General features: G+C 43.9%; 1 protein-coding gene across 1 annotated transcript in view; it reads right to left on the bottom strand.

Moving 5' to 3' along the window:
- Positions 1-14,050, bottom strand: part of sufu (suppressor of fused homolog (Drosophila)) — a 155,174-nt gene that overhangs the window by 37,700 nt on the left and 103,424 nt on the right. Inside the window, exons 7-8 of the mRNA XM_070876484.1 lie at positions 13,056-13,209; positions 3,812-3,932 (exon numbers count right to left, since the gene is read on the bottom strand). Of these exons, the coding sequence (XP_070732585.1) occupies positions 3,812-3,932; positions 13,056-13,209 (275 nt within the window). The remainder of the gene's footprint in view (positions 1-3,811; positions 3,933-13,055; positions 13,210-14,050) is intronic.

The raw sequence follows: 14,050 nt of genomic DNA on the forward strand, positions 1-14,050 counted from the left end.
GAGGCTCCACTCCTTGGCCCTCTGATTTCACTGGACAACCTCTGCAGCATGCCAGCTGATCCATCGCCCCTCAAAAAGGACAACTGGATCCATCCCCTTCTCCCCACACAACTGGATCCATCCCCTTCTCCCCACACAACTGACCAACCTGGCCGCTGGTTCATGGACACTCAAAGCTGACACCACATTATCTACAAATTGACCATCCAACCACATGGTCTCAGGGACATCAGGGAGGCTTGTAAAAAGGAAACAGCAATAATCATAGGTGATTTTAACCTCATATTGATTGGACAAATCAAATTGGTCAGGGTAGCCTTGAGGAGGAGTTCATAGAGTGCATAAGGGACGGGTTCCTTGAGCAATATGTAACGGAACCAACCAGAGGGCAGGCTGTGTTAGATCTGGTCCTGTGTAATGAGACAGGATTAATAAACAATCTCATAGTAAAGGATCCCCTCAGAATGAGTGATCATGGCATGATTGAATTTCAAATTCAGATGGAGGGTGAGAAAGTTGGATCTCTAACCAGCGTACTAAGCTTAAATAAAGGAGACTATGAAGGTATGAGGGTAGAGTTGGGTAAAGTGGACTGGAAATTGGTTAAAGTGTAGGACGGTTGATGAACAGTGGTGTACATTGAAGGAGATATTTTACAACTCTCAAGAAAAATATATTCCAGTGAGGAGGAAAGGGTGCAAGAGAAAAGATAGCCATCCGTGGCTAACTAAAGAAATAAAGGACTGTATTCAACTTAAAAACAAGGGCATACAAAGTGCCCAAAACTAGTGGGAGGACAGCAGACTGGGAAGCTTTTAAAAGCCAGCAAAGAACGACTAAAAAAATTATTAAGAAAGGGAAGATAAACTGAAAGTAAACTAGCACAAAATATAAAATCAGATAGCAAGAGTTTTTATAGGTATATAAAAAGGAAAAGAGTGGCTAAAGTAAATGTTGGTCCCTTAAGAGGACGAGACCAGGGAATTAGTAATGAGGAACATGGAGATGGCAGAAACTCTGAACAAATATTTTGTATCAGTCTTTACGGTTGAGGACACTAATATTCCAACAGTGGATAGTCAAGGGGCTATGGGAGGGCAGGGCGGGGGGAAAGGAGGAGGGAGGAACTTAACACATTCACTAAGGAGGTGGTACTCAGTAAGATAATGGGACTAAAGGCAGATAAATCCCCTGGACCTGTTGGCTTGCATCCTAGGGTTTTAAGAGAAGTAGCAGCAGGGATTGTGGATGCATTGGTTGTAATTTACCAAAATTCCCTGGATTCTGGAGAGGTCCCAGATTGAAAAACTGCAAATGTAATGCCCCTATTTAAAAAAGGCAGACAAAAAGCAGGAAACTATTGACCAATTAGCCTAACATCTGTGGTTGGGAAAATGTTGGAGTCTATTATTAAAGAAGCAGTAACAGGACATTTGGAAAAGCAAAATTCGGTCAGGCAGAGTCAGCATGGATTTACGAAGGGGAAGTCAAGTTTGACAAATTTGCTGGAGTTCTTTGAGGATGTAACAAACAGGGTGGATAAAGGGGAACCAGTGGATGTGGTGTATTTGGATTTCCAGAAGGCATTCAGTAAGGTGCCACATAAAAGGTTACTGCACAAGATAAAAATTCACGGGGTTGGGGGTAATATATTAGCATGGATAGAGGATTGGCTAACTAACAGAGAACAGAGAGTGGGATAAATAGTTCATTCTCTGGATGGCAACCAGTAACTAGAGGGGTGCTGCAGGGATCAGTACTGGGACCCGAACTATTTACAATCTATATGAACGACTTGGAGGAAGGGACCGAGTGCAACATAGCCAAGTTTGCTGATGATACAAAGATGGGAGGAAAAGCAATGTGTGTGGAGGACACAAAAAATCTGCAAAAGAACATAGACAGGCTAAGTGAGTGGGCAAAAATTTGGCAGATGGAATATAATGTTGGAATGTGTGAGGTCATGCACTTTGTCAGAAAAAAAAATCAAAGAGCAAGTTATTATTTAAATGGAGAAAGATTGCAAAGTGCTGCAGTATAGCGGGACCTGGGGGTAGTTGTGCATGAAACACAAAAAGATAGCATGCAGGTACAGCAAGTGATCAGGAAGGCCAATGGTATCTTGGCCTTTATTGCAAAGGGGATGGAGTATAAAAGCAGGCAAGTCTTGCTACAGCTATACAAGGTATTGGTGAGGCCACACCTGGAATACTGCATGCAATTTTGGTTTCCATATTTACGAAAGGATATACTTGCTTTGGAGGCAGTTCAGAGAAGGTTCACTAGGTTGATTCCGGGGATGAGGGGGTTGACTTATGAGGAAAGGTTGAGTAAGTTGGGCCACTACTCACTGGAATTCAGAAGAATGAGAGGTGATCTTATCGAAACGTGTAAGATTATGAGGGGGCTTGACAAGGTAGATGCAGAGAGGATGTTTCCACTGATGGGGAAGACTAGAACTAGAGGGCATGATCTTAGAATAAGAGGCTGCCCATTTAAAACAGAGATGAGGAGAAATTTCTTTTTTCAGAGGGTTGTAAATCTATGGAATTCGCTGCATCAGAGAGCTGTGGAAGCTGGGACATTGAATAAACTTAAGACAGAAATAGACAGTTTCTTAATCGTTAAGGGGATAAGGGGTTATGGGGAGCGGGCGGAGAAGTGGAGCGGAGTCCATGATCAGATCAGCCCTGATCTTATTGAATGGTGGAGCAGGCTCGAGGGGCCGGATGGCCTACTCCTGTTCCTATTTCTTATGTTTTTATGTTAAGACTTTCTTTCTTTCAGTTACTCTTGGCCTGCTGTGTTTATCGAGCATCTTTTGTTTTATTTTAATATAGATTTTCTTTCTAAAATCAACAGCTTGTGAAGAGAACAGAAAATGCAAGCCCAGGTTTTAATGTCCCACAGCATCAAGCATTGGTATAACATGTCCAGCAGTTGAACCAACAATGCACTAACTTCTCCATTATAAATTAGTCAACGTTGCTCTATCAAATAGGTGAAACAACAACTTTGTTCTGGAAGTAATTTCACCATTAAAAAAGGGTTCCTCTGTGAGAGCCACACAATTCTTTTACCTGAACACTTATTGGAGCCTTTTAGCTTTACCTTGTATCTACTATTTTATCGTTTGAATACTGCTCAAGAGAATCAGACCGGGAGCAGATTTTGTGTGTTGAATCCTCTCTCTATCACAACTGGAGATGGAAGCCTGTGGAAAATTCTCTCGACTTCATAGGCTCACTGAAGGAAGGATTCTTCTAACATCTGCTTCCCAGCTGCCTCTGACAGGCACACACAGTCTTTTATAACAGTGAGCATTATGTGCTAATTCAGATGAGTGCATTTCCCTTTTATGGGTAACCACGGTGAATCAGGTTATTGTGAAGTCTACATACAGTTGATTTTTTTTTGTTAAAAAATGTTTTAAATAGAATTTAGATTTAATTCCCCTAGTGTTTCTCTCGTTTGCGGGGCAGTGTGTCTAATCAATTCCACTATTAACCCAGTTTTAGTTACATTATCTCCTTCGATTTGCCTCTATTTAAGCTTACGCTAGTTTTGTAAACAGTTCATATTGCACTATTAAATCAATCTTAAAAGTAGAATGTTTTTTTATTCCATGGACTAAAGCTTTGTAAAAAAAAAACTAAGCAGAATTAGGATTAAGGAATGTCAAATGGGAGGTTTCAATAAATTTAACAATGCAGTACACACATTCCCTCCCCACCCCAGAAAAACTCCTACAATCTTCAATGACGATAGACTGTTTGAAAGACAAATTTGCGCAAGTTGCAAAAGAACTTACGGTGCTCGGTCATGGTTCATTCTATTCTGTTGTTGTGGTTTCTGGGAGCTGATTGGTGGCAAGATTGGCTTGGTGTTCATTTCAAGGCCCCTGCGCAACACCTCTCTGATCTGCTCTGTATCTGAAATTAGAAAAAGATCCTGCTTCAAGTGGTCATCAGAGGTTGGAATCTTGAGGAGAGAGATTACTGCTTTCTAATCATTGACAGCACAAGATTATGTTGTGTATATGATTCAGATAAAACAATCTACTGTGGTTACGCCGTGCAGTATCTCTGAAAGAAAGTTCAAGGAATTGACTAACTATTTTGGCACTCTGCAGGTGTAATGTATTTGCTTCATGGGTTCTTTGCTTAAGAATGCATAGCAACACATTGCTACGAAGAACTAGTTGGTTTATTAGCAAAAGGTTTAACAATCACTACACATTACCAGTTCATCCACCTGGCTCACAACCACCTGCCTCATCGTGGATCCCCCGAACCCAACTGGCTGGGGTTTTATTGAGTCTTGTGAACATCATGTGACTGGCTAAGCCACTCCCAATTCAACAGCTTTACAAACCTGTGAGCTTACAGGAGGGAGAAGTAATCAGGCTGCAAATAGCAACGTAACACTGCCATTTTGTCAAGGGTGGGGGGGAGAAAAGAGAGTATGGAACCATCGAGCAGGTCTAGCTTATTGATGCATGTACTGGACTTGCAATCAAGTCGCTGCTAGAACCAAAGCATGAACCTCTACTGCAGTGAACCGAGCCGCTTAGAGACAATTTACTTTTTCCCATTAAACTCTCCGCACCTTCTAAAATGCTAAAGATAGATATTATTGCAGTATTCCCAGTTGCCAAGTTTGATGGCTTTATCCCAGTCCCTCCCATCATGATAGGCAATTAAAGCTTACACTTCATTGATTTCCATGAAGCAGAAACCCAGTTGTTTTATTTGCTGTTGTATTTGGGAGGTTGCACTGCAGAGCTCGATACATATAGCCTGGATGGCTGTCATGGAATTTTCAGTTTTCTGACTTTTGTCTTTAGGTCAGAGTGGTATTTTGTGGGTGCCGGATTTTGATTTGAGGCCATTTTGTTAGGCAGCTGCACTGTTCTGTCGCTGCCTTGAGGTTTGTCATCTTAAGTGATGTCAGGGCCTAGTTGCTTATATGCAATGTTGGGCTTTGCCCTGTTGTGGCTGTTTGCACAGGCACTGGAAAGTTGAAGCTGTTGGTGCTGCATTATGATTATGAGTTTGTCACCCATTGTGCGATGCTGTGAAGTGCTCTATGGGAAATTTGGGGGGGGGGGGGGGGTGGGTGAATACCTCTACATCGGCTGCGATTTTGGGGTCTTGTACTAAAGCTTTGTCCTTACCGGTGGGGTTGGGGGAAAGCATGTATGTTTTATTTCTGTGGCAGAAATACCCCTTCAACTACCCTAAGTAAACTTGAGGTCATTCAAACCTCTGCTGCCTGTATCCCAACTCAAGTCCCATTCACCCATCGCTGACCTACAATGGCTCCTGGTCCGGCAACAGCTCGATTTTAAAATTCTCATCCTGGTTTTAAAATTCCTCCATGGCCTCACCCCTCCCTCCCTCTAACCTCCTCCAGTCCGACAACATCTATGCACTTCATCAATTCTGGCCTCTTGTGCATCCTCGATTTTCATTGCTCCAACACTGGCTGCCTTGCCTTCAGCTGCCTCGGCCCCAAGCTCTGGAATTCCACTACCCTAAACCACTCCGCCTCTCCACCTCTCTCTCCCCTTTAAGAGGCTCCTTAAAACCTACCTCTTTGCCTGTTCAAATATCTCATGCAATTGGTGTCAAATTTTGTTTGATAAAGCTGTTGGTGCCTTGGGACGTTTTACTACCTTAAAAGTGCTATATAAATGCAAGCTGTTGCTGTTGCTTAGTAGAAGAGCAGTCAGAAGCTCAATTTCCAAGGAATCTTTGGAGCTGCAGGCTGGATCCTCCTCACTGAGCACATTTTAGCAGGAGCATTTATCTCTTTACCTGCAAGGCACAGTAAGCAGTTAAAGTAAGCAGCTAAGACAGGTAGAGGTAGTGCTTCAAATCAGCACTCCTGCCAACACCACTGAAGGTTCTGCCAGCATATCAAGCAGCAAGTTTGAATTGTTTACATGCTGGAAGATCCTGTGGCTTACATGAGACCAAATCTCCCATTGGAGATTTTGCACTTATTTTCCTTGTGCGGGGTTGCTGATGGCAACTGCAGCAGGAATCTTTGTGCTGGTGGGGTTGAGAAGTGGGCCACAAACAAGGAAACAGGGAAACAATGAAGCCTCCTAGGTCCCAGAAATCAACTTTCTGGGCACAGTGGGCGTGAGTGCCATCAAGATCCAAAGCTACTACTTGAATGGTGAGTGGGCAAATGCATGGCAGATGAAGTATAATGTGGATAAATGTGAGGTTATCCACTTTGGTGGTAAAAACAGAGAAACAGACTATTATCTGAATGGTGACAGATTAGGAAAAGGGGAGGTGCAACGAGACCTGGGTGTCATGGTACATCAGTCATTGAAGGTTGGCATGCATGTACAGCAGGCAGTTAAGAAAGCAAATGGCATGTTGGCCTTCATAGCGAGGGGATTTAAGTACAGGGGCAGGGAGGTGTTGCTACAGTTGTACAGGGCCTTGGTGAGGCCACACCTGGAGAATTGTGTACAGTTTTGGTCTCCTAACTTGAGGAAGGGCATTCTTGCTATTGAGGGAGTGCAGCGAAGGTTCACCAGACTGATTCCCGAGATGGCGGGACTGACATATCAAGAAAGACTGGATCAACTGGGCTTGTATTCACTGGAGTTCAGAAGAATGAGAGGGGACCGCATAGAAACGTTTAAAATTCTGATGGGTTCAGACAGGTTAGATGCAGGAAGAATGTTCCCAATGTTGGGGAAGTCCAGAACCAGGGGTCACAGTCTAAGGATAAGGGGTAAGCCATTTAGGACCGAGATGAGGAGAAACTTCTTCACCCAGAGAGTGCAAACCTGTGGAATTCACTACCACAGAAAGTTGTTGAGGCCAATTCACTAAATATATTCAAAAAGGAGCTAGATGAAGTCCTTACTACTAGGGGGATCAAGGGGTATGGCAAGAAAGCAGGAATGGGGTACTGAAGTTGCATGTTCAGCCATGAACTCATTGAATGGCGGTGCAGGCTAGAAGGGCCGAATGGCCTACTCCTGCACCTGTTTTCTATGTTTCTATGTTTCTAATGCATCTACCTGGATCATGGTATCACCATGGCAACAGATATAAATGTTAAGATAATTTTTTCAAGTGAGTACTTTAAACATAAAATACTGCCTCAAGTCTTTCCTCCCCATTTCTGGCTGAGCAAAATACAGGTTTTTGTTTTGCACAGCGTTTTAAAAAAAATATATATGTATATATATATATGAACATAAGAAATAGGAGCAGGAGTAGGCCAGTTGGTCCCTAGAGCCTGCTCCGCCATTTAATCTGATCATGGACTCGGAGGTGCATGGAGAGGCGTGAGTTCCGGGGTTGGCGAGAGGCCTATAAAGGCCCAACACGGCAGCAGTCGGGAGCAGCGTCGAGGAGGTGCGTGGAGAGGCGTGAGTTCCGGGGTCGGCGAGAGGCCTATAAAGGCCCAACGCGGCGGCAGTCGGGAGCAGCGTCGAGGAGGTGCATGGAGAGGCCCAGCCGGTGCAGCTACAGGGAGAAGGCAAAAAAGAAGTAGGAAGAAACAGAAAGGTGATGTCACAGCCAAGGGGGTAAGTGATTGGCTGGTGATTGGCGAGTAGTTTTTCTTTTTTCTCTTCGATAACAGTGAGTAAACTTTAGCATTGTTGTTGCTTATCAAAGACTTAAATCATGGTAGGACAGCTCGGTCACGTGTTATGCTCCTCCTGTACCATATGGGAACTCAGGGACAACACCAGTGTTCCTGACGACTACGTGTGCGGGAAGTGTATTCGCCTCCAGTTCTTGACGGAACGCATTGCGGAGTTGGAGCTGAGGGTGGATTCACTCTGGAGCATCCACGATGCTGAGAATGATGTGAGTAGCACGTGTAGCGAGTTGGTCGTACCGCAGGTAAAGGGTCCACAGCCAGATAGGGAATGGAAGACCAGCAGGAAGAACAGTGCAAGGAAGGTAGTGCAGGGGTCCCCTGTGGTCATCCCCCTGCAAAACAGATACACTGCTTTGGGTACTGTTGGGGGGGATGACTCATCAGGGGAGGGCAACAGCAGCCAAGTTCATGGCACCGTGGCTGGCTCTGTTGCACAGGAGGGCAGCAAAAAGAGTGGGAGAGCGATAGTGATAGGGGATTCAATTGTAAGGGGAATAGATAGGCGTTTCTTCGGCCGCAACCGAGACTCCAGGATGGTATGTTGCCTCCCTGGTGCAAGGGTCAAGGATGTCTCGGAGCGGGTGCAGGACATTCTAAAAAGGGAGGGAGAACAGCCAGTTGCCATGGTGCACATTGGTACCAACGACATAGGTTAAAAAAAAAGGGATGAGGTCTGACAAAACGAATTTAAGGAGCTAGGAGCTAAATTAAAAAGTAGGACCCAAAAAGTAGTAATCTCGGGATTGCTACCAGTACCACGTGCTAGTCAGAGTAGGAATCGCAGGATAGCGCAGATGAATACGTGGCTTGAGCAGTGGTGCAGCAGGGAGGGATTCAAATTCTTGGGGCATTGGAACCGGTTCTGGGGGAAGTGGGACCAGTACAAACCGGACGGTCTGCACCTGGGCAGGACCGGAACCAATGTCCTCGGGGGAGTATTTGCTAGTGCTGTTGGGGAGGAGTTAAACTAATATGGCAGGGGGATGGGAACCAATGCAGGGAGACAGAGGGAAACAAAAAGGAGACAAAAGCAAAAGACAGAAAGGAGATGAGGAAAAATGGAGGGCAGAGAAACCCAAGGCAAAGAACAAAAAGGGCCACTGTACAGCAAAATCCTAAAAGGACAAAGGGTGTTAAAAAAACAAGTCTGAAGGCTTTGTGTCTTAATGCAAGGAGTATCCGTAATAAGGTGGATGAATTAACTGTGCAAATAGATGTTAACAAATATGATGTGATTGGGATTACAGAGACGTGGCTCCAGGATGATCAGGGCTGGGAACTCAACATCCAGGGGTATTCAACATTCAGGAAGGATAGAACAAAAGGAAAAGGAGGTGGGGTAGCATTGCTGGTTAAGGAGGAGATTAATGTAATAGTTAGGAAGGACATTAGCTTGGATGATGTGGAATCTATATGGGTAGAGCTGCAGAACACCAAAGGGCAAAAAACGTTAGTGGGAGTTGTGTACAGACCTCCAAACAGTAGTAGTGATGTTGGGGAGGGCATCAAACAGGAAATTAGGGGTGCATGCAATAAAGGTGCAGCAGTTATAATGGGTGACTTTAATATGCACATAGATTGGGCTAACCAAACTGGAAGCAATACGGTGGAGGATGATTTCCTGGATTGCATAAGTGATGGTTTTCTAGACCAATATGTCGAGGAACCAACTAGGGGGGGGAGGCTATCTTAGACTGGGTGTTGGGTAATGAGAGAGGATTAATTAGCAATCTCATTGTGCGAGGCCCCTTGGGGAAGAGTGACCATAATATGGTGGAATTCTGCATTAGGATGGAGAATGAAACAGTTAATTCAGAGACCATGGTCCAGAACTTAAAGAAGGCTAACTTTGAAGGTATGAGGCGTGACTTGGCTAGGATAGATTGGCGAATGATACTTAAGGGGTTGATTGTGGATGGGCAATGGCAGACATCTAGAGACCGCATGGATGAACTATAACAATTGTACATTCCTGTCTGGCGTAAAATTAAAAAAGGGAAGGTGGCTCAACCGTGGCTATCAAGGAAAATCAGGGATAGTATTAAAGCCAAGGAAGTGGCATACAAATTGGCCAGAAATAGCAGCGAACCCGGGGACTGGGAGAAATTTAGAACTCAGCAGAGGAGGACAAAGGGTTTTATTAGGGCAGGGAAAATGGAGTACGAGAAGAAGCTTGCAGGGAACATTAAGACGGATTGCAAAAGTTTCTATCGATATGTAAAGAGAAAAAGATTAGTAAAGACAAATGTAGGTCCCCTGCAGTCAGAATCAGGGGAAGTCATAACGGGGAACAAAGAAATGGCGGACCAATTGAACAAGTACTTTGGTTCGGTATTCACTAAGGAGGACACAAACAACCTTCCGGATATAAAAGGGGTCCAGAGGGTCTCATAAGGAGGAGAAATGAGGGAAATCCTTATTAGTCGGGAAATTGTGTTGGGGAAATTGATGGGATTGAAGGCCGATAAATCCCCAGGGCCTGATGGACTGCATCCTAGAGTACTTAAGGAGGTGGCCTTGGAAATAGCGGACGCATTGACAGTCATTTTCCAACATTCCATTGACTCTGGATCAGTTCCTATCGAGTGGAGGGTAGCCAATGTAACCCCACTTTTTAAAAAAGGAGGGAGAGAGAAAACAGGGAATTATAGACCGGTCAGCCTGACATCGGTAGTGGGTAAAATGATGGAATCAATTATTAAGGATGTCATAGCAGTGCATTTGGAAAGAGGTGACATGATAGGTCCAAGTCAGCATGGATTTGTAAAAGGGAAATCATGCTTGACAAATCTTCTGGAATTTTTTGAGAATGTTTCCAGTAGAGTGGACAAGGGAGAACCAGTTGATGTGGTGTATTTGGACTTTCAGAAGGCTTTCGACAAGGTCCCACACAAGAGATTAATGTGCAAAGTTAAAGCACATGGGATTGGGGGTAGTGTGCTGACATGGATTGAGAACTGGTTGTCAGACAGGAAGCAAAGAGTAGGAGTAAATGGGGACTTTTCAGAATGGCAGACAGTGACTAGTGGGGTACCGCAAGGTTCTGTGCTGAGGCCCCAGCTGTTTACACTGTACATTAATGATTTAGACGAAGGGATTAAATGTAGTGTCTCCAAATTTGCAGATGACACTAAGTTGGGTGGCAGTGTGAGCTGCGAGGAGGATGCTACGAGGCTGCAGAGCGACTTGGATAGGTTAGGTGAGTGGGCAAATGCATGGTAGATGAAGTTGTGGATAAATGTGAGGTTATCCACTTTGGTGGTAAAAACAGAGAGACAGACTATTATCTGAATGGTGACAGATTAGGAAAAGGGGAGGTGCAACAAGACTTGGGTGTCATGGTACATCAGTCATTGAAGGTTGGCATGCAGGTACAGCAGGCAGTTAAGAAAGCAAATGGCATGTTGGCCTTCATAGCGAGGGGATTTGAGTACAGGGGCAGGGAGGTGTTGCTACAGTTGTACAGGGCCTTGGTGAGGACACACCTGGAGTATTGTGTACAGTTTTGGTCTCCTAACCGGAGGACGGACATTCTTGCTATTGAGTGAGTGCAGCGAAGGTTCACCAGACTGATTCCCGGGATGGCGGGACTGACGTATCAAGAAAGACTGGATCAACTGGGCTTGTATTCACTGGAGTTCAGAAGAATGAGAGGGGACCTCATAGAAACGTTTAAAATTCTGATGGGTTTAGACAGGTTAGATGCAGGAAGAATGTTCCCAATGTTGGGGAAGTCCAGAACCAGGGGTCATTGTCCAAGGATAAGGGGTAAGCCATTTAGGATCGAGATGAGGAGAAACTTCTTCACCCAGAGAGTGGTGAACCTGTGGAATTCTCTACCACAGAAAGTAGTTGAGGCCAATTCACTAAATATATTCAAAAAGGAGTTAGATGAAGTCGTTACTACTAGGGGGTCAAGGGGTAAGGCGAGAAAGCAGGAATGGGGTACTGAAGTTGCATGTTCAGCCATGAACTCATTGAATGGCGGTGCAGGCTAGAAGGGCCGAATGGCCTACTCCTGCACCTATTTTCTATGTTTCTATGGACTCGGCTCCACTTCACTGCCCGCTCCCCATAACCCTTTACTCCCTTATTGATCAAAAATCTGTCCATCTCCACCTTAAATATATTCAATGACCCAGCCTCCACAGCTCTCTGGGGGAAGAGAATTCTGCACTCACAACCCTCAAAGAAGAAATTTCTCCTCAACTCAGTTTTAAATGGGCATCTCCTTATTCTGAGATTATGTCCCCTATTTTTAATTTTCCCGGAGTGGAAATATCCTGTCTGCATCCAACTTATCAAGCCCCCTCATTATCTTATATGTTTCAACAAAATCACCTCTCATTCTTCTAAACCCTAGAGAATATAGGCCTAGTCTACTCCATCTCTCCTCATAGGACAATCCCCCGTCCCAGGAATCAGTTTGGTGAACCTTTGGCAAGTATATCCTTTAGGTAAGGAGACCAAAACTGTACACAATACTCCACATGCAGTCTCACTGGGGCCCTATATAATTGCAGTAAAACATATTTACTCTTGTACTCAAATCCTCTTGTAATAAAGTCCAACATACCATTTGCTTTCTGTACCTGCATGTTAACTTTGTGATTCGTGTCCAAGGACACCCAAGTCCCTCTGAACACCAACATTTCCCAATCTGTATGCCAACCAAATGGCATCTTTATTTACAAGAACCTACTGACTCACTCACTTCACTGCTCCCTAGCCCCTCAGTGGCTGTTATACAGTTTACTCATACTGAAAATTCCCATCTTGTTTTATTTATCTTGCTTAACTTTAAAAAAAAGTTGAATTATTAAATTATTTAACACAAGAATTAACTCTGAATTATCCAAAGTTGACTGTAAATCTATCGTACCTGAAATTGTTCAGCTTTGAGTCAATATAGCAATTTGTCTTCCTGCAATATGTACAAGTTTTTATTTTTTTTAAACTTTGCAATGAGCGGATACATCCAGTATTCTAATCATGTGCTTAATTTATTGTACATTTCAGAGAGACGAACCCAGAACCCATGGAGAAATAGGTACTGTCAGGTATGACAAATCACATCGTTGCATCATATGCTGTTAAACATTTGTAAGATAAGTAACTGTCTCATGTTACAAAACAACAAGATCCTCAGCATTAATAAATTGCAAAAGTTCGGAAGCAAAAATACACCTCAATGAAAAGCATTCATGATGTTTCTTAGCAAATGGAGATTGTAATATGTGGGATAAATAATAAAAAGGAAAAGTATGATATTAGCTAAAACCTCTGGCGCTTTTTCTTCTTCCTCATCCCAAGAATAAAGGTGGAAAGAGAAGTATGCCAATTTGGATCTTGTCCAACGTCAGATATTTGTGCACCTTGCTACAGTAAGATAATGCTACCATAAGATTCACCTTTATCTGACAAACGCCGAGGCTGCATCTCAAGATAAATACTCCTGCTATCTTCTTCGTCTTCTGGGGGGCGGCTTAGATCCATCCATGCACATTTTGCACTCACACCACTCAGGTTTGATCCGTCAGTCTCTATGCCTTTGTCTACTCTTTCCTACAAGGGGAAAGGGGGAAAAAAAGTCAAAAGAAATTTTAAATTAACATAAGCAGCGAAATATGTGTTTCCAATCATATGAATCACAACAATTGAATCTCAAATCAGATGCTTCATGACATTTTAGTTACAGGAATCATAAAAGTTCTAATGTGTTTTGTATCAAAATGATTCATTACAAAATAATGGTTGCGAAATGTTATCGGTTACATATTACATTTGTTGTACATCAGTGAATTTTACTCCAAAAGTACCACTTCCTCAATAAAAAGTGAGTAATTTATCAAAATTATGGTCACATTCAAAAACTTCTTTGGAGGGGGCGAGGGGGAAACTAAACATCAGATTTAATACAATACCCTTTCGATGATGCAGTCAAGACCACCTACGGTCCAAACTCCCAAAACCCCACCCACTGCGGGCCAAGAATGGGGAAACACTCATCAAGGACACCGAGACAGTCAGGGCCCGCTGGAAGGAGCACTTCGAAGATATCCTCACGAGTATTCTCGGCTACATTCCGCTGCATGCAACCCACCACCACCTCAGTGAAACCTCAACACTGCACGAGGTAGGAAAAAGCCATAAGACAGCTCAAGAACAACAAAGCTACGGGAGCAGATGGAATCCTTGTTGAGGCACTAAAGTATGGCAGAGAGGCGCTGTTGGCATGGATACATGACCTCATCTCTCTCATCTGGAGGGAGGAGAGCATGCCGGGAGGTCTCAGCGATAGTGATCGTGACCATCTTTAAAAAGGGGGACAAGTCCGACTGCAGTTACTACAGAGGAATCTCCCGGCTTTCAGCCATTGGAAAAGTTGTCGCTAGAGTCCACCTCA

The sequence above is a fragment of the Pristiophorus japonicus genome, chromosome 3 (genome assembly GCF_044704955.1).
Source record: "Pristiophorus japonicus isolate sPriJap1 chromosome 3, sPriJap1.hap1, whole genome shotgun sequence".
NCBI lineage: Eukaryota > Metazoa > Chordata > Chondrichthyes > Pristiophoridae > Pristiophorus > Pristiophorus japonicus.